The sequence below is a fragment of the Ursus arctos genome, unplaced genomic scaffold, assembly GCF_023065955.2.
Source record: "Ursus arctos isolate Adak ecotype North America unplaced genomic scaffold, UrsArc2.0 scaffold_14, whole genome shotgun sequence".
Classification (NCBI taxonomy): domain Eukaryota; kingdom Metazoa; phylum Chordata; class Mammalia; order Carnivora; family Ursidae; genus Ursus; species Ursus arctos.
The window spans coordinates 57,856,604-57,884,295 of NW_026622808.1; the positions used below are offsets into that span (position 1 = coordinate 57,856,604).

A 27,692-nucleotide genomic window follows, 5' to 3' on the forward strand; every position below is an offset into this window, starting at 1 on the left:
GTCAGTGGGCAGTCATGAGTAAGTAGCTCTCCTGAGTCTGACACCACCAGCACTGCCTCCGGACCTCCTGATGTAGCTCATGTGTTCAGACTCCCCTAGGTTTGGGGGGCATTCTGGGAGGGAATAGCACAGTGTTTGTCAGTGGTTAAACTGTAAGGTGGAACATCGAATTGAACCAGTGAGTTCTAGTGACAGGGCATCTTGTACCCCATAACCGTGGTTGGTTGAGGATATGAGTGTGTTCTACTGAATTTATCCACTGTAAAAAATAAAAATCAGTGAAAAATGTTTTTGTCCCTACAGGCTTACCTACTAATGCAAGTTTAGAAGAATTTAACAAAGTTAGTAAAAATGTTGATGGTTTTTCACCAAAGCCAATGACTCTCTTGGCCTCATTATTCAAAGTACAGGATGATGTCACAAAATTGGATTTGAGGTTGAAGATTTCAAAAGAAGAGAAGAACCTTGGCATATTCATAGTTAAAAACAGGAAAGATTTAGTTAAAGCAGCAGATAGTTCGGAGCCATTGAAACCCTATCAAGACTTCATTATAGATGTAAGTATACCCAGGCTTGGTGAGAACTAATTTATTAATACTAAGACCCACAGTGTATTCTGTGGATTTCATTTATTTTGAATGAAAAATTTCACATCGGTTATTTATTTACCTTTTAGGATAGGATCATTAGCAAGCATTCTAACGTGTGATGGAACTAAATGTTTGATTTTGGCACTTAGTCTAGGGAATCTGAAGCGATGACCCGCGTGTGTGAACTCCTGAAGTACCAGGGAGAGCATGGTCTTCTACAGCAAATGCAGCAGTGGTGCATTCCTCCATTTCCTGTAAGTGGCCATGACATCCGAAAAGTGGGCATTTCTTCAGGAAAAGAAATTGGGGCTCTGCTGCAGCAGTTGCGAGAACAGTGGAAAAAAAGCGGCTACCAAATGGAGAAAGATGAACTCCTAAGTTACATAAAGAAGAGTGAAAACTGATGAGAGCTGGCACTCAATAGCAGAAAATCTGGGGTAAGGCTAGATTTTCTTCTCTCCCACTCAGTGAGATTTAAGAGACTTGAATATATACCAGAATGAAAGCCAATTTAGAGGTCTTCTGTTGTGAGTTTCAGGCGGTAAACTCAAGTCTACCTCCTCTTAATCTCATTTCTATCCCTGAACCTTGTGATTCTTCTGGAGTAGTTCCTGCTGTAAATAGTATAGTTGACTTCCTTCTGTCTAGGCTTTTTTTTTTTTTTTCAGTAGTGCATTACTGATCTTATAAAGTTACCGGTAACTGTCTTTAAGAAAAAAGTGTTTAATGTTTGCAATTGAAATAACTACATTATTTTATCATTGTCAGTTCTTACTTGAATTTCAAAATAAACTTGTATTGAAAATGAAGACCAGCTATGTCCCAGGTGACTGGCATTCATACACCCAAGACTTGTTCTAAGTTTTAGTGTGTAGTCAATACTTTCCTTTGTCACAATGATTTCTTTGTGCATGCTAAGCCTGAGAAAGACCAGCCTGACAGTTTTTCTTGAGCCTTTTATTTTAATAAACATTCCCTTTGGAATTGGAAGATAATTGTGTTTATGGGGTCTGTGACGGTATACATCATCAGGTTTTATATATGGCAACAATACCCCTATACCCTTAGTCATTAATGTTTTTCACAAATTAAAAAGATATGGCCTACATTAAAATATCCGCGACCAGGCTTGTACATACGCTTTTTAAAGGCTTGAGCCCTAAATGCTTTCGGGAGGTAAAGGGGTGTACAGGGCAAAGTATTGTTTCAGCAGTTAGATTCTGACATTTTATAACAACTGATTTTACTTTTTGTGTAGCCAGTCCTAGCATCTTTGTTCTCTGTGGGGACAAGTCAGTAATTTAAGTCCTCCTACAAAATCATAGAATCTCTGTTATTCTAAATAGGGAGTATGCAGAGATACAGTTATTTCAGAGGTCTTGTTATGTATAAAACCAGCTTAAAATAGTGTTATATGTGTTTTTTACATATCAGAAAATTTTATTGGCCAGTGTGAGTAAACAAAATAGAACACTCTGAGATTACACCCTTCAGGTGGCAAAAGTAAAAGCAGTGTGCCCTCTCTGTGACAGTGACGAGATACTCTGTGCTTCTGGAATAGTGTAAGGCTGTGTGAACAACTAGTACAGTCCTGTAAACCCAAGGTTCTTAGGACTGCAGAAACCCTACAACTTGGGGACGTCCCACAGAACGGACAGCATTCTTGACTTGCTTTTCATTTACCTCCTGTACGTAAATACGCACCATGAGATCTTTTAGGCATCACAACCACTGCACGTTTGGTAAAAGAAAATATTAATAAAATAAAACGAGATTTAACAGTCTGTTTTTGGCCTCATACATTTTTCCCCATTAGTTGAACTTTTCCCAATTATGTAAAGCAGTGAAGTCCTATCAAAACTGAAGTTAATCACACAAATGTGAAAGGATCCCATCAATCAACACTTGAACACAGAAGCAAAGAGGTAGGTGGCTAATCAGTCTATCTAGAGCTTCATTTTAATGCTTAAATTATCGACTTGTGAGTAAATATTTTACAATATTTAAACAAAAAAGATGTGTAATATTGTTTGCTCTTAAACTTTACTTACAGATTTTCAATTTACATGGAACAAAGGTGCTTACAAAATACAGTCACTTGTAGCCTGATTGATTGAAGGGAGGTATGTTTTGTTTTTAATATCTCTGTTCCATATTAGTTTAGGTTCAAATTGAAGTTTGGAACAGAATACCCAGGGTGTTCAAACAAACACTGAGCAAATACTAAGTTACTGTTTTTCCACTAACAAATGCATAAGGAAATGAACACTGTTTTGGGGCTCAAACTGCATATTTTAACTCTTTAATATTTTGAAAATTTACAAATCAGTATGAGAGAAACTCAAGAAAATTAAAGCCTTTCTTTGCCTCTTTCAAAAGGAACACGTACTTGGCACTCTAGCTTTGGGAACTTCTGCCAGTGAGAGCGCGGATAAAGACTTGCTGTTGGTTCCATGTATCAGGAGCAAATGACTAACCTCGTGCTAGAGGAATTACAAAGGTGTATTGTGCAGGAGACCCATCTCCTCCCTTCCAGAGAGGTCTTCGTGTCCTAGCAGGCCAGAGCATAATGGTACTAAGGTAGATATTCCTAAAAACCCAAGTTTTTTAGACTGCTTTTCTTCCTTTAATTTAAATCTTCAAATATCCTTTGACTAAGAAACTGCAACCTTCCATGTAATGTTGCTTTTTTACTTAGGTATGCATCAAAAGCAGTAATTTCCAAAGTAGATCTGACTTTACAAGACCAACTTGATAAATAACTATCGCTACCATACTTGTTTATAAGCAAAGTATTACTTTGTCAGGGCTTATCTCGTCTTCAGTGTCTGGGATTGTGGGCAACAGAGCAGATCGAGTCAAACCCCAAAATTTTTGAGGTGACATGTCTTTTTTGGTGGCTGTAAATTTCCATCCAATATGGCTCGCACAGATCCTACACTGGGCGATGGTCCAAGCATACCTACAAAATTAAAGAAAGGTATCAGCTAAGGAAACACATTTCCATACCCCAAGCCTATCATCGTATAAAGCTGTTACCAAGAGAAAGCTAAATTCTATATGGTTTCCTGAAACAAACTTGATTGTGCTCTTAAGCTGTGTTTAATTTTTTTCTTTCTTGGCATTGGAGAAAAAACTTAATATTAACTCGCAGGTACCTTTCCTTGGTGGTTTTGTATTGCAGTCATGTTAAAAAAAACACTACCTCCAGAAATACATTCTTATGAGTTAAAATGGGGGGGTGGGAGGGAGAGAGACATGAATTTCTCATCTAAAATCTAAGAAATACTTCTCTGAAGAATGATTTTGTCAGAAAATCAAACTATAACTAGAAAAATAAACCATATAACTGAAGCCGTTTCTTTCCCAGCTATATCCCACGTCTATGAACAAGTTAATTCTAGTTTTAATCCTTAACAAGGGTGTTAAATAAAATTGGACAATCCAAGTGATATTGGTATGGTCCTACAACCAAAATGGCAATTATAATCACTAATCCATACTTTGCTTGCTTCTTTCAAAATTAAAAGACTGACCCAGCATTTGGAAGAAAAGACTGTTAATACAGTCGCTCAGCCTTAACTATTTTCAAGAACCCTAACTAGTTTCCAGGTGGTACTGCTAGTCCCAGGCTCATAATTTGAAGGCCACTGGGCTAAATAAAAAAATTGAAGAAAACAAGGATTCAATGGCTCTTCCAGCTGTTTTGTTTGTCACTGCTTAGGAAATATTCTCTTGTTTGAAATATTACAGAATATGGTTCAGACACTGTTTTACTGGGTTATATAAGCCAGCTGGTTTTCAGAATGAGCTATCCAGAAAAATCTGGATTAATGCATAGTTAATTTAAGGATAACTGTGTTGCCAACCTTCTAACTTTGTTTAGTTAGAGTATGCCAAACTAGCTGTTACTAGCCATTCATAAAACGAGCATTTAAATAATTATTCATCTCACTGTCTGTTTTTTATTACAATTCTAACAAATCTGCTTAGGACTCTGTCCAATTAAGGCAACCCCCCCCCCCAAAAGTAACCGCCACATTACCCAGGAAACCAGCTGTGCTCTGTAGAAGGCCGGCCTATCAGATTCAAGTTGGAAGCTTTATACACGGTCAGTGTCTCATGCACATATCCGTGAGGATTCACATAAGCTGCCATCGGTCCACATAAGGATAAACTACAAGTGAGAATCAGCACAGAAGATAAGTCAAAATGGGTAGAAAGAAAAAAATGTCTAATGAGGTTATAAGAGGTAATGTCAGAACTTCTTTAGTATGTAAACATTCAGTCTACATGTTTATAAAACAGGGAGCTCAACGTCATCTAAAGGAGTCTCTGAGAGTAGAAGTACAGTGAAAAGGTCCTATTTAGTCATCCTTGGACAACTGATTAGGCAACAATTCCCTTACTGTCCTGATTTATAATTATTTTAGTACAAATTCATCATAAACACTTGTGTCACACAGCCTCAGTGTATGTTCAGAAGCATGTCCTACTTTACGTTCGGGCCCTATGTGTGCCTAGAAGAGCGTACCTGAGGCATTCATGTTAGGAGGATCACTAAGATGATAAACAGATTATCGAGCAGGAATGGGGGAAAAAAAAGATTGCCCCCTCGTTTGACTTTACCATGCTCATTACCTGTGAATATCTTACATAACCATTGCTGCTGAGTACCCAGTCAGGAAGAGTGTCTTAACTCCCCATATAGCGTTTGCTGAATGATTGTTATTTAATAGCGGGAAATATATGGAGAATGGAAATATGGTCTTGACCATAACTATTACAGCAGTTGGGAAAATGTATTCAGGAGTATACTGAAAACGTAATAGAGCTCTCACCTGAATATTTCATTTTTGGTTGTTATTTCTGTTTCTTGACATTGTTTACAGCAAAGAGACGTACACTAAAAAATTTGAGAAAATTAGTGGGGAAAATTTACATTTGTTTAATTATGTAATTACACAGCTCATCAAGAAACTTCTCTAAAGTACTGATCCCTCTAAATATCACATTTTCCTTCCAATCATTCAAAAACAGAGTTCTAAAGTAGGACCAAGAAAACCCCTGAGATCTGACACATATTCACTTATAAAACTACTGACTTTGTAGGACAAAGAGTGACAGATACATACAAGCACACACACTCCGTGTAGAAAAGGAGTGTTTTTACAGACTGTTTGAGGGATGTAAAAACAATCTACGTGTCTGTACGATCCCAAATGTCTAAGTTATACTTTAGATATGTGAAACTAGCGGGGCGCCTGGGTAGCTCAGTCAGTGAAGCGTCTGCCTTCGGCTCAGGTCATGATTTCAGGGTCCTGGGATGGAGCCTCACATCGGGCTCCCTGCTCAGTGGGGAGCCTGTTTCCCCTCTCCCTCTGCCCCCCTCACTTGATCACTCTCTTTCAAAAAGAAAATCTTAAAAAAAAATAAATAAATACTAGCAAACAACTAGTTTTCTAATTGCATGACTACATGACGGTCCCATAGATAATCAAGCCTAAAACAGGTGTCACAAACATGGTCGCTTTACTCACTTTATTCATGATATCTAGTTCACAGCGAAGTCGCTGGATGGCACTACCAATTTTAAGGAGCTGAATCCTTAATACATCATCAATAGGAAGACAAGCAGCTACTCTGTAAGAAAAATCTTAAAGACATGGTGGTTTTTCAAGTTTTAAATTTTTGAAGCAGATAAGTATCAGATGACATATGAATAAGATGACAATGTCTTTCTGGAATAAACCCTCTCTACAGGGTTCCCAAAGAATGTATTTGACATAATTATAAACAATACTAAAATACACTAGCTAATCGAGTATATACTCTTAGGAAGTTCTAAAATCTTTTCCCATAATTGGTTTTAGAAATGTCTGTCTGTCTGTATTTATTTAGCTAGCTAGAGCTAGCAGCACAGGCGGGAAATTTTATTGAAGTGAAAGCACACTCTCAAGATGTGGGAGCAGTGAGCACCAGAGAGCTGAGCCTCGGGGTTTGGGTGGTTGTTTTTTTGTTGTTGTTTTTGGTCTTTTAAACATGAAAATCAAACCCATGGTGTAAGACGTCAATCTGCTAAAAGACTAGAAAAATGGCTACAGTAACTGTACTTAATAACCAGACAGATTATACATACATAAGATAAAGTCTTAGAACTAGGGTCCTTTTGAAAGCCATCTTAAAGTTCACAGAGAGAATCCTGACACTCATGTTTTTGAATGTGCCCCATTTACTGCAATTTGGTCTTTGGCCGTAACCACCCTGAATGCAGCCGATCTCGTCTGCAATTTGTTAACAGGAAAACTTTGCTTAAGACTGGAGTGCTCACAAAATTTAAGAACTTTGTTAAAATTACCTAAAAAAATACTCATTTTTTTTTAATGCTCAAAACACATGTGTATGCCTTTTGGAGCGAATAAAAATATTAAACTAAAATTTTTGGTTTCATTAAACAAAAATATTTAGTAAAACATCAAAGGCCACAGGAAGGAAGCTGACTTTTCATACCTATTGGATTTGAAGGAAGAGAATCATCTTTTAGATTTTCATCCCATTCACGTAGCTGTTTCTTGATTCTATCCATTAAAGTTTCCTTGTTTAAAGTAAAAGCAGCCATAATAAGGTTCACAGACGTTTTAGAACTTACTGCCAGATTTTCAACTCTTTAATAAAACTAACATATTAGTAGCAACTTAAGTCCTCTACTAAAATTTGAGTCCCAGTTTAAAAATGTCTGTTTTCTTATGCTCAGATGATCAAAGCCCCGGCTCGTGCGCCTAGCACTAGGTTGGCTTTCCAGGCCTCTCTCCTCCACGGTCTCTCTGCAGTGGCACGTGCTGCTGACTCACTGCCTTCTAGGTGTTCTCTGATCAACTGTGGAACTGGCCTCTCTTCTCCTTTCTAGAACAGCTTTTCTGACTCTGTTCGTAGGGACAGTGTCTCCTATAAACTTCATGAGCACTTGCTACCTACATACCTTACTTGGCACCTATTTAGTACACAACAGTGCCTGCTATCTTTTCACAAATGTATGCAAACAATACTTGTCTGCTGTGTTATCTGTAATGGCCCAAAGCTGCTGCAGGACAGAGTAAACTGTAGCTTCCTTTAGACTTGTGCTTGTGGTAAGTGTTCAACCTTCTGTGCTTAGTCTTCCCAAGCAAGATTCCGCATCTGGGGTGAGTCACTAAGGGAAATGACTAACATTTGTTGAATGCCTACTGTGTGCCAAGTACAATAACTATCAGTTATCCCCGTTTTTTAAATTCAATTTATTTAGGTGCCCCAAACCACAGAGGGGATGACAGAAAAGCTGCAAACACAGTCTTTGTGTCTAAAACCCAGATTCTTTGAACAATTCCAGTTTAAGTTTACAAGGCATGGTGATGCCGAAGTATTAAAATTTGAGGAGCAAAACACTTGTGGATGTAGTAGACTAACTGGGGATCAGGAGACAGTAAGTTCATACACTTGTTTAGGAAAAAAACCAAAACACTGTATGCGATTCTTTAATTTTCTAAATCTACCTACACTCACCACATTTCAAATCCTTAATAGATCCCAAAATGTCTCATCTTGTCCTGAATTTATAAGCCACTAGAAACTGGGAAAATGAAAAATTCTATAGATTAAAGGCAAAGTACATCCAATAGTATCTAATTCCTTCATGCTCTACCTAAATGTAAAGGATGGCATTAGTTCTGAAAATGAGATAGCACTGAGTATGAAAGCCGAGGTTTCATTCTAACGGCCCTTAATTATGACAAGGCTTACCGGAAAAAGAACAAGGTAATACTTACAGCGTCATATAAGGAATACAGCCAGCGAGGCCATGAAGTCAAATTTGCACAATGAAACTTTCTCTGAAAACAGAAAAAAAGTCACTTAAAAAACTCTATATAATTCTTATAGTGCAAAGAAAAATATCTGAAAATTGACTCTGGCCCTGGGAAAGATTTTTTAATTTCAAAAATATGGAACATTTTGTAGATAACCCTGTAACAGATGATTTTCTATTAAATTTGACAATCATGTTTTTATATCTTTCAATTTATATTGTAACTAGAATCCTCACTCTTACTGGCAAACTTTAAGTATAAAATTTCAATGCCAAGCAAACTTAGTAAAATTAAGAGAACTTGAAGAGTAACTAACTTCTGTTGATCACGTTATCTGCTTTTATACTATTGATTAGTTGCTCAGTATACGCAGTGAAAATTCAAAATATCCAAATGGTCTTTGTGTAAAAATTTAAATGGCTTTCAACTGAATTACCATGGAGGCAAACATAAGAAATTAAGCAATTCCAAGAAAACAATGATCATACGCTAGAGACTCAACATGACTAAGTCGCCCATTTCATAGAATTCAGGGAAAGGGAGAAACCACTGGGTATGTCTTCCAATCGTTGTATTTTAGAATCCAAATGAAAGTATGCCTAAACCCATAGAAAAATGTGAGTCGTACTTAAATTCCATTAGAATTTCTGTGTTTGATAAGAAGGCTCAATAATCATTAAGATGTCAGTTGTCAAAGCATATATTCAATGTAATACCAACAAGATTGGAATTTAGAAGCATATAAAGTTCATTTGGAAAAATAAATGTATAAAACCTACCAAGAAAGTCTGGAAAGAGAAGTGTTCTATAGCACAAAAAGATAAGACTGAGAGAATGCACTGCAGTAGTGCTGTTAACAGCAACAAACTGGAAACAACCCAAATGTCAAGGAACAATAAATACACTGTTGTGTACGAATATAGGAGAGGATATGCTGCACTTGATCAAGCAAGGCATATCAAACCCACAGAGAACGAAGGATGATTACATCTTTCTCAATGAAGAAAACAACCTCCATAGGTATAGATATTCCTACTTTTGTAAACTGTTGACATCGGGCATGACACAAGAAAAGCGGGTGGGAAAGGAGGGAGGCGGCTCAACATGGACTGTCCCAGAGTGGAACAAGAAGAGCAAGCTAGAAGACTTAACAAAATGAAAGGGAAATCCTATGCTTGCACCTGCAAGACCAATGGATGGGCAGGAAATGGGGAAGGTACACAGCACATGTAGGAAAGACCCGGGGGACTTAGTTATGAACTAACTCTTGTGCTGCAGAGCTCACATCCTACTCTCTCCGCAATGCTATGCTTGAAGACGTCCAGAATCTAAGATGAGACAATAATGTTCCCCTTCTGTGACAAATATGGGAACTTCAATTGTCAGGGACCAGGATGCTAAGAGGAGGTCAAGAGTTTGCTTTAGGGATGTTCAGTTTGGAGCTGCCTCTCAAGGGGTCATGATAATTACTTTTAAATATTTTAGGAAACTACTACATGGATGAGGACAGACTTGTTTTTCAAGGCTCAATAACCAATGGATTCTTTAACGAAAAAAATTTTTGTTTCAATATAATCCTTCTTGTATTTGAAGCTACTAAAATATAGGTCTGGGATGGCTTCCAAAGTGATTTACGCCAGAGGAGCCAGAACACAAGACACTTAAGTTACTCTCCCTAGTTCTTTATGTTTAAGATAAAAGACTAAGGCTGAGGATTTTTGTCACAGTTCCAATAAATACAACAGAATAAGCACACAGACTAAAACCATGGTAAAGCAGCCTATCAGGCGTCCCCGACTATTCAGTAATAGCAAAGGCAACCACTGCACGTCTTACAAAAATTCTCTGAGTTTGGCAGCATTATCCCCGTTCTAAAGATAAGGAAACAGGCACAGAAGGATAGTAAAACTTGCCCAAGGTCACAGTTCATAAATGGGGAGTCACTAGGCTGGGCATCCAGGGAGTCTGACTCTAACCATTATTCGAATATTTAAAAAATATTTTGAGCACCCAGTATGTGTCAGGCATTATCTTTAGGCATTTGGGGTATACCAGTGATTAAAACAAAAAAAGACTAAAATCACTGCCCTGTGGAGCATATATTTTAGTGCAGAGCAGCTTACTTTCTGGTGGCATACTCAGAATTACAAAATGACAAAAATCCAAAGAAGCTTTCATGTGGCTGACTGACACATACTACACACTCCCATTCAGTTATTAATATACGCTTAGAATGATGTGAGAATGATCGTTTTTGCAATACAAAAGCATATAATTTTATTTGGCACCCATGTCAAGATAAAGAGAAACCAAACCAATTTATTCATCTATAAACATTCCTTCCCATGAGACCATAAGGTGAACAGAGCGTGGCCCGCTAGTCTACTAAGAGCAGCGCAGCGGGTCAAGACGCGTGCTTGGTGACTGTGACCAAGCTGCAATGCAGGTGTCTCAGTTCTGGGACTTTTTAAAGTGAGGCAGCCAATAAAATTCTTATCAGGATTATCTTGACAGATTCTAAAGTTCTATTTACGGATCAATTAAATATATTTATCCTAATATTTTGTGATGTGCTTTATACAGTCAACTATACAAACTGAAGAGAAATATACCAGAAAAGACTAGCTAGCTTGTACAGAGCAAATAATGCCCAAATTTAAGCCATTTCAGTATCTCAATCTTAAAAGTCCAATTTAGGCTTCTGGCACAACAGCAGAGGTTCCTGTCTTATAGCTGGGTAATAGTGATGGTAAGTTCTAGCAATGTATGGGCATTCTTCACACATATTAACATCATGACTTACTTCATAAAAGGGCTATACCTCAAAAAAATGTTAATACTAGCCCAAAAGTTAGGTGCTTAAAAATGACCAATGACTGATTCTCTAGTGAAGAAGTATTCACCCTGGGAACAGGATTTACTATTGAAAGCAGGCAGAAAGGCCCTTAAAATGAAATCTGTTACCTCAAGATAATCCATCACATTCTTCCATTTTTAAGCTTCATAACTATAGCTCCAGCTTTGCCTTCCAACAATGTGCAATACTAAAAAAATGTGAAACTCCCTTAAATGGCTCTTTGAAGTGCAATGAAATTGGAAGAGCAACGTAAAAGGCAAAACATGAATAGTAGGTCATCACCACTGATATAGTGACCAAAGGTGGTCATTCACTGTATTAAATCCCATCACAATCAGCAATGTAAATAATGAAAATAATCTACCCAAGTAATTCAAAAGCTACTAGTTTTTGTTTCCTCCTTCATTTACCAAACCCCTACTTGCTTGTAAGTGGAATGGAAGGATATGCTCTTTCCTGCTCTGAGAGTTCTAAACTCCTCATGGCAGATACACAACTACAAGGATAAGATGGACGCCTGGGAAATCACAACTCTGTCCACGGAAGTCCCTGACTACACAGAGCCTAAGATTCCAAGACTTTTTTCTTCTTTACTATAAAATAGGCAACAAATGTTATTGTTCTACTGCTCCTATTATTATTCTGAGACAAGACAAAAACAGATTCTGAAGTTCTTTGGAAAGGTGAAGCCACAGTAGCCACAAACACCTTGAAAAAAGAGAAGACCAGTAAGGGGGTTACCAGTCATATTTCTATTTACAAAAATTATAAATTGTCAACGGTTGTAACAGTATTGTAGAGGTACACAGACTGACAACAAAACAGAAGGAAAAGAAGAATCATCAATTTGGTGTATATGATATCTGGTCATATCAGTGACGGAAAATACGGACTTTTCAGAAAATGCTAACAGGACAATGGGGAGCCATCAAGAAGAAAAGTAGAATTGAATTCATACCAGGACAAACCATATGTGGATAGAAACTTAAAAGTTTTGATTTCCTTAAAAGCAATGAAATCAACAATCAAAAGTAAAAGATCACATTTTTAATATTTTTTTTAAAAAATAAAGATTCCTCCGTACAGGGAAGTCATTTCTAGCTATAATTCAGAGTACAGAGGCATTAACAAAAAAAGGTAAATTCAACTACATAAGAAAAAAAACCTCTCTGTAATATGCCAGAGACCAAGTCAAAAGGGAAAATGCTTGGAACCTATTAATTATAGACAGGGTAAGTTTCCTGACATATGAAAAAGTCCTAAAAATCTACAATGGGGCAAATACAATGAACAGATATTTCCTCACTAACATAATGTAATAAAAAATAGTATAAAAAATAAATAAAATTGTACAAGTATCTTGGAATAAAAAAAACAAAGGAAATACAAATTGCTATTTAACATAAAATGTTATACCTCGTTCATATCGAAAGAATTTCAAATTAAACCTCCAACAAGATTCTGTATTTTACTTGTCAGATCATCAAAAATTAAGCTGGACACTACACTGTCCGTGAAGCCGGGATCAGGGTACATATAGGAACAACCTCCTCAGTAAGGCACTCCAAAAATATCTGTCCCAATAACAAATGCAGCTTCCCTATCATCCCATGTCTCAAAATTTATCATATATCTATGTGTCTGAAAAGTCACTGTACACGGTCATCCTCAGGGGACTAGTTCTATATGTGATGGTGCAGCCCCGTGAGAGAACACTGTGCAGCTCCAGCAGCAACAAGGAAGCTGGGCTCCAAAAGCTGGTACAGAAGAATCTCTGTAAGAGAGGATAAGGTCCAGGACAGTATGTACCCTTTCACATAAGAGAACAGAACGCGATGAGAATATTTGTGTCTTTATAGAGAAACTCCGGCAGACTTGGAAACTAACATGCAAGCCCGCACTGGAGGGCCCTGCCCTTTGGAATCAGTGTTCAGTTCTTCCCTGTTCCGTATGAGCGTGGCTTATAAATTTAACAAGACTAGAAAGAAGAGCATCGATCACTTTCTTAATTTGTTTCCACATTTCAATTCTTTTTACATTTCATATTCAACTCTTTTCTGATGAACACAGTAGAGCCATATAAAGGAACGATATAGTCTGGGTAAGAAGGGAGTGCACTTAAAAACGTTTATGTCGGGGCGCCTGGGTGGCGCAGTCGTTAGGCATCTGCCTTCGGCTCAGGGCGTGATCCCGGCGTTCTGGGATCGAGCCCCACATCAGGCTCCTCCGCTGGGAGCCTGCTTCTTCCTCTCCCACTCCCCCTGCTTGTGTTCCCTCTCTCGCTGGCTGTCTCTCTGTCAAATAAATATATAAAATCTTTAAAAAAAAAAGTTTATGTCATACTCCCAAGTAGGTTAAAGAAAAGTTTCCTCACTGTGAGAACCCCGCTATGATAAACACGGTGGGGAGTGAAAGGCACTGTGAGAGGAAATAAGTAAATATTAGTTTCAAAGATCAAATCACTGAATAAGGAACATTTCCAGATGGAAGTGAGTTCTGGAAGAGTGTAACGTGATGATAGTGGCCTAACTCCTTAGTGATTAGGGACACCTTCTCTGATGCAGCCCAGTCGGAATGGAAGATGACACAGGAATACCTGTGGAAGCTTAACTTTATGTCATCTGGAATGTGCAGTTCTCAATGGCAAATGTGAAGAGAAGTGTGCGCAAACAGTTTCAAGGTTCACTGAACAGGAAGACTACCCTCCGAGACCCTCTAAGTATCATTTCTACTGAAAAAGTGTGTGGCAACCTGATAAGCTTGGGCTGGCTTAGAATCCTGTAAGCATCTCCCAATTCTGACTACCTAACTACTTCGCAGACCTGGAGACGAATGGATGCACTGCTTCAGATCCTGAGGGGAAGTACGAGGCAGATGTGAATCAACTCTAAGAAGAGAGGAGTGAATTGAGCCTTAGACCATGTAAAGACAAGCAGTGTAATGTGATCCAGGCTTGTGGTAAGTTAGCACCCGGCTAAAGGCGCGGTGAGCCGAACCACCGAGCAGGACCAACGCACGTGGAGCTCCTGCCAAGGGCATCCACCATCCCCTTTCCCTTCACTTTGTGAGCAGCTCAGAGCGGTCACCTGAAGTAGAACAGAGGTTTTAGGTCATCTGCAGTCCAAAATAGATCAGCTAGCAATTTTTCTTGGCCTAGTGATCTAGACCCAAATTTCACAAGCTAACAAACTCTACTCAAATTTTAAGCAAGGGAACACGTTTAACAATCTGAAAAATACATGGGATGAAGGGATTCTATTTCCTAAAACCTTTTATGCCTCTCTCCTTCCTTAGTACCTTCTGTTTAGTCCTTGGCAACTCTGAATACGAAAGTAACTGAATGCTAATGTTTGAGAGTCTAGAATTATTATTATTATTATTATTATTATTATTATTACTGGAGAAGTAAGACAATAGGGAAAAGAGGACCTGGTTCCAAACAAACATACGCTTCTTTGGTCTTTGCATGTCTGGCTCTCCTTGCTTGTGCTAAGCCAGTGACAGCCTTGTTGCAAAGGCCTAATCCGGAATTTACTGTGAACAGTAAAGCTAAGGTGCTTTAGCCACAGAACAGGAAGAATTCAATCAGTAATTCACACAAAAATTAGAATAAAAAAGCAGTCTTATTTGTTCAACTCATCACGTTTAGGTTTATGATGGCAAGATCCCACAGACAAGGACACAAACTAGCACAGAGCACTTAAGTCAGGAATGAACTACAGTCACGCTCACCCTATGCTTACCACTTCACAAAGCAAAGTTAGGATTTTTTAATGGGTAATTTTTAACAACCAATCTTAGTACAGAAGAATGATATAAATCAAAATACTTGGTATCTCCTACAAAAACAAGCCCATGGTTGAAATACACAACCGTCTAAATCCTGAGATGATAAATAGCAGCACCTTGACGCAGTTTCCTTGCCACGTAATATCTCAGTACCACCTAGTGCTGAACACACTAGGCATTAAACGACTTAAAAAATTCCAAAGTCACTCCCTGGAAGCCCATGTACCTCAGAGCTGACTCTGACATGCTTATTTCCACAGTGATATTTAAAATGACCATGACGACAAAATCTTCCACTGTTCTACCACTTAACTAAAACAAGGGTAAAGGTATATTTAAAGTGTCCCTATCAGGTCTGAAAAAAGAAGGATTGCCTAACTATACAAAAGTTGCCTATAAACTTAAGGCACTATCTGTTAAATCTTCAAAAATATCAGTGTCAAGGTGGCGTGGGAATCCTTAAGCAATCTAACACGCTTATTAGATTCTTCTTAGAAACACTCATTGAAACACAGAAAACCATGTCTCAGATTGTCCAACTGAGATCCTGATTAACAAGACCAAGAAGCCTATAGACACCTGGTTATGAGCCTGCTGCCCGCCCAGCAGCCATCCTCACAAGGCCCTCTCTGAAGACTGGATGAATTCTGCCTCAAGAACACTGACAGCAGTGGTACACTGACTATCTCAATTACCTATATTTATATCTAATTAGGATCCTATGCTAACTTACTCACAGTTAAAACCTGCACTACTTGACAAAGAATAGGGGCGATTAATGCACAATTTTTCAGGTTAAAATAGAAATTGTCTCCGTATTTTAAAAAGATAAACCTCAAAGAACCTATATTTCCTAAATTTAAAAACAGATAGTCGTTTCCTTTAGACAGGAATTTTATATTCAAAACTGATACACCTCAAAAATGAGTAGGAACAGGCTTCATCAATATTTTTCGAAGAGTGATCTAGCCAAAAGCATATGTGTAAGAATTAACGCCGAAATAAGCAGTGCTTTAACAGAGCACACAGTCTCAAGCCAATTTTTGTGGTGTCGACCACACTGTATAAAAAGATGGCTAAAAAGCTTTTCTTTCAGAAGTCCAGAAGAATTGAAACACACAATTACTATGAGCTATTCAAAACTCTTTGTGAAGGTAATGTGTTTGGATTCAAGAGCCAAACATCTGATATGATGGTAAGAGATTTAGGAAGAGATTCCTCCAGAACTAAAAATCACAGGCGATTAACCAATACACAACTGACAGGCATAACAGCAAGAACACCTTACAGTACTGTGACATTTTACTATTTTTGCAAACTGCTTTCACATAAATGGCTGCCCACGAAACTTTCAGAAGCTCTAGCTTTGATCAAATGCAGCGTAGTATTACCACAGAAGGTGTCTGGGGAACGAATTGGACTTGTGTTCCTTGCTTAAATATAGGAAAAAAGCAACCTGTCTTCATTTTTTGAAGTGCATAAAAAATCAGTTTCTCACCTTCTGGTATTTCTGCCACCATTTACATGAATACTGGTCTTCCCATGAGACAGGTTTTGAAGGAAATATCTGGCATTTATTGAGGGATTCTAACTGAACTGCAGACATGGTTGAAGGCAACACACATTCAGGAAGAATTTGCACTTTAGCTTGCTGGATTCTAAAATAAAGAGAACCAAGCATGGTGTTCATTTTTAAAATAAACTAACTCAAACTATTAAGCTTCTAAACATTACAGGTCATTTTAAATACTAAGATTTTCAGTTTTCTTTTTTAAACATATCTATAGGATACTGATGTTGAGATGCAAGAATCTTCAGAAAATACTGTATTTCATAAATCATACCGAAGTTAAAATCAAAGATAACCTAAAGCATGGATTTTCAATCTCACTGTGAAATGCAAAGGGAGATTTGTATATTTCAGATAAATATAGTCTATTAATGAAACAAAATTTAAAAAATCAATATATAATCATCAACTACTACTTGATATTTCTAAATTAGTTTCTTAGACATTCTTAAATACCCTACCCCTCCCGCTCCCCATCTGCTGCCTGGCTCTTATACCTGTCCCTTCTCCTAAGTCTAATCTAACTGGAGGAGTGGGTAGGTAAAGGAACAGAAAATCAAGAACCCATTTATGTGGACAGTTAAAACAAGACTATAGAATTACATGTAGCCTGTATTTATATGTGCATTCTTTTTCTCCTTCTCAAACATTTAACTTGAAAGTGCAAAGAATCAAAACATGCATCATATTATCTTTTTTTAACCTAAAAATTACTTAAACTCCCATGAGAGTGAAGTCACCATTTCCAGATTGCTACTTGAGAATATCATTAACTACAAACATCTTATCATGAACAAATGCCAACAGGAACACTGTACCTATGAGCTATTTTCTTTTGAAGCATTTCTCCTAGAGTACAGGTCATGAAATGTAGAATGTATTAGTACAGTCAAATGTTGGAACAAATCATTATCAGATCATCGATAAAGTTCAATGTATTAAAGTCTGCTTCATTATTAATTATGTTTAGAAATTCTCAAGTGGTTTTTCATATTAATCACTACCTCGACCCACAAAAAGTTAGGAATGAAATTTTGATACTTTTACTTATTTATTAAAAGAAAATGGCTAGCTTGGTTAGACTCATTCCACTAACTTCATTTCTTTCCTGCAAGCTCAAATTTATGTCTACATGACTTCCGAAAATGTTAAAAAACAAACATGTTCAAACTATATTCAAATGTCCTTATATTATTAGAACTCGTTAAAAACAAATAAAATCTCTATTCACCTGTCACATGAATACAAATACTTATCTTATTTTTAAGACAGAAGTGTGTACTATTCTACAGAAATGTTTAGAAATCTGATTCTTCTTTAAAAGTCATCAGCAACTAAATTATGAACGATGTTTAACTCAACTACCATGTAAGATTTTATTGTATTATGATAAAAACATCAATGTTCCTGAAAGATTGGCTCACTGATCCTTTTACTGATCAGTCTACGGTACCAGCTGTCTGAACTGCCTTGCGGGAATGAGCAATGCTCGCCACTGCTTTTGCCAGACATGCCTGGGGCCTGCTGTACACGGGCTAGTTCTCCCGCCAGCTGGGCTCTGTTCTTAACAAAACTACTTCTGTTTCTTTCCAACTTGTTTATAGTTGTTCTGTGATTACAGTGACATAATTTATATAAGTATTATAAAAACCAATGAAATGTGACTTAAATAAAATGGCCTTAATGAATAAAGTTGAGCAATAAAAACTGCTTTCAAATTAGGTTCAGACAGTTCTAATAATTCAGATGATTATTGGTTTCAGTAATGACAGGTAAGAGAACTTGTCCTGTAATTCCAAACAGGGTATGAATCTCCTCTTCCTCTCTACATGCTAAGGAATCCTCAGGAATTTCGGAAAGGTTCTACAGTGATTCAATAACACACTTCTCTTTTTAATTAACTTTTCAAAAAAACACAAAAAACGCTTTCATGTGTTCAGAAAATGCCAAATAGAGACTCTTAACTTAGAAAAGGTCAAAGGGAAGCACTATAGTTTTTATATGAAGGATCTTTTACGTGAAAGACAGATGACTATCATCTAGCACCACCTGACTAGAGAAAAGGAAACTGGCTTGATTGCAAGGTGCTACGGAGGAGTTCTGGTAGAGAAGGAGCACTAGTCTGGAAGTCAGGGGACCCGAACCAACCAACTGTTGCTTACTAGCTGCATCACTTTAGGCAAATCACTTCATCTCTCTAGTACTTAGTTGTCTTATTTGGAAAAAAAGGAAACTACCCTACATTATCTCCAACTCACCATTTCTACTGAAGGGAGTTACAGGTCGGAGGGGCAAGGGAACCAGAGAAACCGCACTCCACGGAAGCCTTTTATATTAATAAAGACTCACCTCTGTGAGAGGTCTTAGCAGTGCGTCTATGGAATAATATAGAGAACCTGCCCTTGCCAAGTCTTGTCTAACCCTATCAGTTTCATGTTTCTCTTCACTAGAGTCAAACATATAGTCTTCGACCTGTTTTCAGAGTTAATGGTCTACTGCCATCTTGTGTTGAAAATAGTATTTCCACAATCAAAAGTCAAGAAAGCCTCAGAAACATACTTTTCTCCCAAGTCATTTTTCTTCCATGGTTCCTATAATATACTATTCACAAATAATCAAAATTTTATAAGCAGGAGGATAAGAAGTACTTTAAATATGGAACTGTTAGTGAAATCTGCAGTAACAAAACAGCTTGCTAATTATCACAATGCAGAGCTCTCAGGAAGACACTGTTTCATTCATTCACGCAGCATTTATGGTTCTAAGTGCAAAACATATGCAAGTGTTAGTCATTGTCCTCAGGCAGCTCATCTACTGAGGGAGACAGATACACAATCCTGTAACGACAGTACAGTGTGCTAATACCATGACAGTCTGCACCGTGAATGTTCTGGGGGGACCACTGAGGACTCTGGCACCTCATCTCTCATTTTTCTGTGCCTTCTCTATCCCCAAAGGGTTGCCTCACCTGTCCACTATACTTCCATAATTCAGCGATATCTGTGAATGTCCACCATGTGAACAAAACAAGACAAAACTTCTGAAGTTCCAGGTGTTCAGAAGATATTATCTGTTCAACACAGAGGTCAGATAACATTTTCAGCGTGGCTATAAAGAGACCAATCCACCAGGACTGGGTGAACCCCAAGAATCTGTATCCTTGTAACACTTCACAGGTGATTCTTATGTGCCAGATTTGAGAACCACTCCCTTAAGAGGTAACATGCAATCATCTGGACAAATGCTTATTTTGTTTTGCTTTGTTTTTAAAAGCGTAAAGTAAGGTGAACTGATTTTTTTTTTTGTTTTTGATGAGGTTAGTGGTACTTAAAAAGCTCGAACCATGAGAGCCATGCCAAAATAACTACTAAAACAATATACTCAGAGAATTTACAAACTATATGAGGTACAGAGACAACAAGCATTTATTGACCACCTGTTATATAGCTAATACATTTGTGGGTGATGTCGAATTCTCACCAGAGATGGGTGCTAACTGCACATGGTTTCTACGGCTCAGATGGAGCAGCTGGCAGGTGTAACCAGTGTGGTTTTCAAATATCACAGGAATGCTGCAAACACCACAGCTGTCCCGGTGCACACACAGCTCAGAAGCTGGTGGCCTCCCCACTCTGAAGAGAGGCCTTCAATCACAAAGAAGCCCTGTCCCCTGAGACAATGCATTTTGGGTTTATATTACTATTCTCAAACCTGGAGGGGCATGAGAATCACCTAGAAATCATGAAAAATGATGCTGCAGCCTCACCCAAGGCGAAACCACTCTCTAGGGATGGGAGAGGAGGATGAAACTCAAGCTTCTATAGTTTTAAAACTTCCTATGTGGTTCTGATGCATAGCCGAGTTGGAAACTACTAGGCTATACATTCAAAGGAAAGAGAACTAATTCAAAGTTACAAAATATGAAGGGTCAATACAACAGAAAAAATATAAGAAAACTACCTCATTTAATGATGTACACACAGCTTTAAGATCTATGGTATTTCTTACCCATCTGACTGTGTTCTCAGCTCAAGGACTTTGAACCTTTGTCTTCCAATTGCTTTCACTTTCACTATTTCAATTCCGAAATCCTGTTCTTCTCGATAGGCATATATCTCTGCTGTTGTTCCAAACTGTGCTTCCCTCTCCTGGATATTACTTCCAAGATAAATTTTAAAAGGAAATAATTTTGAACATTTAATTTTAAATATGCAAAGTGGCAAAAGCAATACACACAATTGAAAAAAAAAAACCTACAGCAGTTAGCCCTTACTACAAAGCTATTATCATTTTATTTTGAAATCACATGGGGAATGCAGATATAGAAGAAGGCTTCAGAATTACAATTAGAGGAAAAAGAAAAAAAATTAGGTAAATAATAGATCTCTAGTCACTGAAAATGATCTAGGACTGATAGGGGTTTAAACTCTCATTTCCCAAATGAGACACTCTTTTACTTCAGTAGACCATCACTTCTGCTGCTTCATATTAGCAGCATTGTACTGGGGTGGGAAACCCTTGTATTCATTTCCTGCTTCTACCACTGATTTCCTTCAGTTGCCACCAGATACCTGAAATACCAGTTTGCCACTGGTCTATTACAGGACAACTTATGAACTCTGAGAGAGGGAAAAGAACAACCTACTCCTTTGTAAAAGTAATCCTTTACATTAAAATGTCAAAGCCCTCTCTCTTTAAATAATGATAGTGCTTGAAAATAAGATTCCGGAAATTTTTATTAGACATTAATGATTAAAAAAATTTCAAATACCAGAAAGTTTAATTGTGTGTGACAGTAAATGTCTGATCTGGATGGTAGTGAGAACAATAAAAATAATCCAACTTGCACTTTCAATCTTTTCATCAAAATTTCTTACCTCACATCCTTATCCAGTCTCCTGTGCATGCAAAATAATAGTCAGGTTTGGCTTTAACACTGACCTCTGCTGTGACTCGACATGAGAGAGAATGTGTTAAGCAAATTCATTCTAATATTTTACCTGTATGCAAGAACTGCAAAGGTTCTGTCTTTCTGAATTAAATTCCGCACCATACTGACTTCCTGAGGACGAAAAAGCTGAAGAGGTAAGGTCTGCCCAGGAATCAGGATCATCATCACCTGCGGCAGAACTGGAATAACCTGACAGCTGTCGTCATCATGCAAAGTCCTGCCGTGAAATTCTTCCATATCAGCACCCAGATACTATTTAAGAACACACACAGATATACTGTCATTGTAGATATGTAATAAAAATACAAGCTCAACAGACTACAGAGCAAATCAGATTAAAAGAAATATAAACAGAAGATACAAATATTTATTTAAATAATATGCCGGGTGTATCAGCATCCCACATGAAAACCAAATTCTGATTCTTATGAGTGGAAGTTCTATTATCTTGTGAAGAATGTCTCACAAACAAATTCAAGAGCATTTTTTAGTTCAAAATATTTTTCTTTGACTACGATAAGAAACATCTCTACGTCCAAATATCACAAATGACAACTATAAAACGTTAGCACGTTAACCAACACCCTGGTACCAAGTAGTGCAGAGAGTAAGAAGTATTTGAGTAGCTCCATTACTAGTAGACACATATGGAGGGTGACAATTCTTCAAAGAATTACTCTAGGACATAGCATCAAACTGCTTGAAAATTAGAGTTAAGTATGTGTATCTTGTGGCAAATAGCCCATGTCCTCATCCACAATTCCTACTGTGAGGGAATATGCAATAACGCTAACCTCAGTCACTTGCTGTAAGGAACCTCCACCTACGGCTACACGTATCTATCTGTTGTATAAGATCTGTTATTACATTACATACTGTATGTGACGTTGGCAGACTGGTGTCAAAATTTATGACATTTGGTTTTTTGGCTTCTTTGCTATCCTGGTCTTCAACTTCCATTTCAATTTCATCTTCTTCCTCACTCTCTGCTGTAAAAGATTATGAGAAAAAAAATGGATGCAAGAAAATGTCAAAGCGATGTTCCCCTTCAAATGTATAAATCCTTCATGAGGATTCTGGGCCCACGAGAAGAGGGCTTCTTCTGAACACCACTTGTATGTGGTGATCTCTACAGCCTGTGAAGAGGCAGCCAGAGGGCTGGGGTCTATGCCGGGCTCTGTCACTAAGCAATTTTTTTTTTTTTGCAGAACAGGTTAAGATTTACATAAAGACTGCAAAGATAGTACAGAGATTTCCTTTTCCTATAGATCTCTCCTCCACTTCCCCTACATATAATATCTTCTATCAGTATAGTATAGTTGTCTAAGCAATCAGTGTTGGCACATCATTAAACTCGACATTTTATTTGGATTTCCTTGTTCTCACCTACTACCCTTGTTCTGTTTCAGGATCCCATCCATGCTAGCACGTGACATTGAGTTGTCATGTCTCCTTAGCCTCCTTGGGGCTAGTTTCTCAAACCTTCCTTGTTTGTCATGGCCTTGACAGTTATGAGGAGTACTAGTTTGGCATTTTATACAGTGTCCCTCAATTAGAATTTGATATATTTCTCATGATTACACTGAGGTTATGTACTTCGGGGAGAACACCACAAGGGGTTAAGGGCTGTGTTCATCACATCATATCAAGGGTGCATACTATCAATATGACTTATCACTGCTGATGCTGACATAATCACCTGCCTGAGGTATTCTCTGTCAGGTTTCTCTACTGCAAAGTTACTTTTTTCCTCCTTTCTACATTGTACTCTCCAGAAGCCAATTACGCAGCACAACTCACACTTAAGAGGTGAGGGATTATGCTCCCTTCTCCGTGAAGAGCAAGTATCTACATAAATTATTTAAATTCTTAAGTGAGGGAGATTTGTTCCACCACACCCCCCCCCCACCGCTCTCTGTCAGTAGTAACTAACTTAGAGACCTTAGACAACACATTTCACCTGATTATGCCTTAGTTTCCACATCGGAAAAATAACAGGCAGGAACAAGACAATCTCTGTTTCTTTCAAACTCTTAACTTTAAAGAGTTCTTACAGAAGATCGGAAGAAGGAAGGGAGGGAGGGAGGAAAGAAGAAAGGCAGGCAGGCAGACCTTTTAGTTAAAATGGAAAAAGATAACATTACTACCCAGCAAAAACACTTCCACAGCAGGAACATCACTTCCTTGGCTGTCACTAAAAAAATGAAATGTCTGTAAGCATTTTCATTCCAATTTTGCTTTGGAATTTTAAATTTAAAAATAAAGTTTGCATGGAACATAAAACATATTTTAAAGCTAATGTCTTAGAAAACTTTCCCCACACACAATTTTTAAATTATGAAAACTAAGCTGATATACTTTAAAAACTTGATATTATTTTTTATTTTTTTTAAAGAATTTATTTATTTATTTGGCAGAGAGAGAGAAGCCAGCAAGAGAGGGAACACAAACAGGGGGAGTGGGAGAGGAAGAAGCAGGCTCCTAGCAGAGCAGGGAGCCTGATGCGGGGCTCGATCCCAGGACTCTGGGATCACGCCCTGAGCCGAAGGCAGACGCTTAACGACTGAGCCACCCAGGCGCCCCTAAAAACTTGATATTATTAATAGAAAGTTAGAAAAGCTATACCAAATTGGTGCTATTCTACTAAATAGGAGTCTGTCCTGTTAATGCCAGCTGTGGGTAAAATTCCTACCCTAGATCAGCAATTCTCCACCAGGGGTGATTTTTGCCCCTCAAGCCATATTTGGAAATGTCTGGAAATATATTTGGTTGTCACAACTAGGAAAGCCCTACTGGCATCTAGTGGGCAGAGGCCAGAGATGCTGCTAAATATCTGACAAGGATGCATCCTGCAGGATAGTCCCCCACAACAAAGACTTTTCCAGCCCCCAAAATCAAAAGTGTTGAGGTTAAGAAATCCTGGCCTAAACAAACTGAATCTCAATTTTGACCTCGTATTTCATGTAAAGGCCCCAAATACACTTCTAAACAGATAAAATGTCATTACAAAATTGTCATTTTCTTTTGTGTATGTCACTATTTAAATCAAATTACCTCCAGCTAGGGTCCTGACAAGAAAAAAACAAATGTTTTTCAATATAGTGACTGCTTTGGATTTTCTATTAAATCTCAGGAATTCCTAGATAGAGGGATTGGTCAAAGAGAGTAACATAATTATTTCAACTTATATTTAAATGGTCAGTGGTCTAACACTTCATACATATTTTTGCTAAGAACAGAGAAGTTTCACCAAAAGTAACAACAACAAAAATATCAACCAATTTCCTTATATACAGTAGCCTTTCTCATAAATACGTCCAAAAGCCACTTCCCTCTACTCGACTGCTTATTTATTAACGTTTCCTTTGGCCAAGAAGGATTCTTTGCATCTTAAATGTTAAACTATTTCCTTAGCACTTAAAGAGTATTGCTCTTCAAAACAACTCACACTACACAGATCTAAGGATCCAATGTTTCTTTACAAATAAAACTCGTATGATTTAGAAAAGCTTTATTATTATATCTACCACCTCTCTGGGCCTTCTCACTCCTGGTTCTTTCTTTTTTTAAAGATTTATTTATTTATTTGAGAGAGAGTGCGTGTGCATGCGAGCTGGGGGCTGCGGGGAGGGGGGGAGAGAATCTTCAAGCGACTCCCCGCTGAGCACGCAGCTGATGTGGGGGCTCGATCCCAGGACCCTGAGATCATGACCCAAGCAGAAATCAAGAGTCTGCTGCTTAACCGACTGAGCCACCCAGATACCCCCTCACTTCCGATTTTTTTCAACAAAACACACAGTGTTCGGAATTACCAGGGTGAAGTCTGATGACTCATCTCACGCAGAAGCACCACATGAATGCAAACAGAACATCAGTAACCTCCCTGAAACACTGGATTTGGCACAGAGTGGGGCTGACGTCTCTGAAATAAACAGCTCAGCTCTTCAGTCAAAGGCTGACACACTTACCTTTATGTCAATTCAGCTAGGTTGGCTTCAGGAACAACCACCGACTCTGACTCTGGTTTATTTTTACATAAAACGTCCCTTCTATATGGTGGGCATGCATTCAGTCTTCTCCTCCTTCAAGGCACACAACTCCCAGGGGACAAATTAATCCTTCAAGAAAAGCTTTCCTTGGGGAACTCCCCTAACCCACAACTGTTTCTTGCAACCCACAGAAAAAAGCCCCCACCCACTGGCAAGAGACGCAAGCTTCCTAACAAATTAGACTCAACCTACCTCCTCTGACTTCTCTTCCACAACCCCATCCTAAGTGTATACTTTCGGATATCTCCAAATCCATTTCACAATGCTTTACCTCAATCCCTCTTAAGGACAATAACAGCATTAATTTATCAGGTCCTAAATCAACTACCTTTTGCCTCATAGAGATTATAAACCTCCTCAAGTACCAGACTGTGTATCATACCCCTTTTCAAGTCCACAACACCTAACTGGCACACACTGAAGGAACTCAGCTAACAGTCCCAGTTTGTCTGAGAGCCTCTTGAAAAGCATCACTTCTATAGCCTTCCATGACAAATTTGTACAATTAATTCATGCATTTTTTTCCTGCCCAGAATTCTAATATAAAGCCAAGGTGTAAACTTTCGTGAAATACAAAAGAAAATAGAAAACTGAATTCAACATCGCACTCCTAAATCTCTCTAATCCAGCATATTCTACTACCTGCTTGAGCTACATGCCTTGAGAAAAACATACCCATACTGTCTTGGCAGTGAAGTGGTTAAGCGACACTGGCTATACTGACAGAAAGAATTGCAGTTCCGGCTCTGCAACTGTGTCACCTTGGGCAAGTCACTGAACTAATCCGCTAATCCATTTCTCACCTACCAAATGGGGATCAGAAAAGTTATGTGGGGAGGATTAAACAGAGAAATGCATGCAAAGCGCTTACTGCAGGGCCCCTGATATGGTAAGTGCTTAATACTTGTTAGCTGTCACTCTTATTAAACAGAAGTCCAGAAAAGTAACGGCTGCTAACCTGTCAGGGTCCCGCATATCCCCTCCCTCCTTCCCCCTCAGTTTTAAGCCGTTTCCTTGGAGCCAAGTTCTGGACACACAATGGACGGAGACGGAAGGGTCTCTGCCCTTGGGAGCAGACTCCTCCCCGATCCAAAACCCTCGCCCATAGCTTGGGGCGACCCGGCAAGAGAGAAATGCGCCGGGACCCGGTCGCTGGCCAGAGGCCTGACGTGCGGCCGCTTCCCGGAGCGCCCCGGCAGGCCTCGGTGCCCCCCGCCCGTCTCCCTAGCCCTGCCGCGCCGCTCAAGGCTCGAGCCTCTTCCCGTCCCGCCGCCGGGGACCGGCCCCGGGAGGTTACCAGGGAGGAGCGGCAGGTGGTTGCCCATGTTGTGCGCAGCGTCCTGCGGGTCTCTCTCGTCGGCCATGTCTGTTTACCCGCAGAGGAGGCTGGGACAGGGCGGCACCCGGGCAGCCCGGGGAGAGTTCGCACCGCGCCGACGCAGCCGCGCACCGGGGCCACAGCGCCCTCTGCCGGCCCCCGGAGCCCACACACGCGGCGGAAAATGGTGCGGCAGGCCGCAAGGCAGACGCGCGGCGGGCGCTGAAAGCTGTCTCTGCCACTCGTTACTTCCTGCCCGCCGCAGTCCTGGCAGTGCCGTCGCCTGGTTCTCGTCCGTGGCGTGACATTTCACCTGTGGGGAACCCGAGGCTCGGGTCCTTGTCTCCACCTCGCTCTGAAGGGGTGGGGAGCAAATAGAAACCGGCTTATAGGGCATCAACTCCAACTCTTAGAATACGAAGTATACCTACGAAGACTGGGAAGGTGCATCCGTTATTCCGAGGGCAGCCAGCTTATAGCTGATACTCTTTTCAACAAATTTCAGTAGTTTCCGTATGTGTTCCAAAATTAACATGTATTAATCAGAAGCAAATGCTTGAAATGATGATTACACAGAATATAAAAAGGCCTATGATTGGTAAGTAAGATTGCATATAAAATAGCCAACTCATTAGGACTTCAACTAAGTAAAAAATTAGTTATTACATGGCAAATGAAAAAGTAAGGTATGCAACAACGAACATACTTCTGTTATAGTAGTGGGGCT

General features: G+C 38.9%; 2 protein-coding genes across 4 annotated transcripts in view; one reads left to right on the plus strand and one right to left on the minus strand.

Moving 5' to 3' along the window:
• The window catches only part of TRNT1 (tRNA nucleotidyl transferase 1), a 19,753-nt gene extending 18,173 nt beyond the window's left edge, over window positions 1-1,580 (plus strand). For both annotated transcript variants that reach the window (XM_026501259.4, XM_044385024.3), the window contains exons 7-8: window positions 304-557; window positions 740-1,580. In XM_026501259.4, the coding sequence (XP_026357044.1) occupies window positions 304-557; window positions 740-994 (509 nt within the window). In that variant the 3' untranslated portion in view covers window positions 995-1,580. The remainder of the gene's footprint in view (window positions 1-303; window positions 558-739) is intronic.
• Window positions 1,533-27,099, minus strand: CRBN (cereblon). Of its 2 annotated transcripts, XM_026501258.4 has the most exons (12): window positions 26,945-27,027; window positions 25,567-25,695; window positions 22,475-22,587; window positions 21,648-21,850; window positions 20,656-20,805; window positions 16,576-16,735; window positions 8,393-8,455; window positions 7,101-7,185; window positions 6,131-6,246; window positions 5,432-5,496; window positions 4,636-4,767; window positions 1,533-3,552 (listed from the first exon to the last, which is right to left on the minus strand). In XM_026501258.4, the coding sequence occupies exons 3-12, from the start codon at window positions 22,556-22,558 to the stop codon at window positions 3,372-3,374; spliced, it is 1,239 nt and encodes a 412-aa protein (XP_026357043.1). In that variant the 5' UTR covers window positions 22,559-22,587; window positions 25,567-25,695; window positions 26,945-27,027; the 3' UTR covers window positions 1,533-3,371. The 2 variants fall into 2 exon arrangements, with proteins under 2 accessions (XP_026357043.1, XP_026357041.1); XM_026501256.4 differs by lacking the exon at window positions 25,567-25,695 and having other exon boundaries at window positions 26,945-27,099.
• Between the last annotated feature and the right edge of the window lie 593 nt (window positions 27,100-27,692).

Coding starts and splice junctions, on each gene's coding strand:
- CRBN (XM_026501256.4), bottom strand. CDS start 27,011: ATGGCCGACGAGAGAGACCCGCAGGACGCTGCGCACAACATGGGCAAC. Junction 8,456..16,575: donor GGTGGCAGAAATACCAGAAG/GTGAGAAACTGA, acceptor TTCTGTTTTCAG/AGAAAGTTTCATTGTGCAAA. Junction 5,497..6,130: donor AACTAGATATCATGAATAAA/GTGAGTAAAGCG, acceptor CAAATTTTTTAG/TGTACGTCTCTTTGCTGTAA.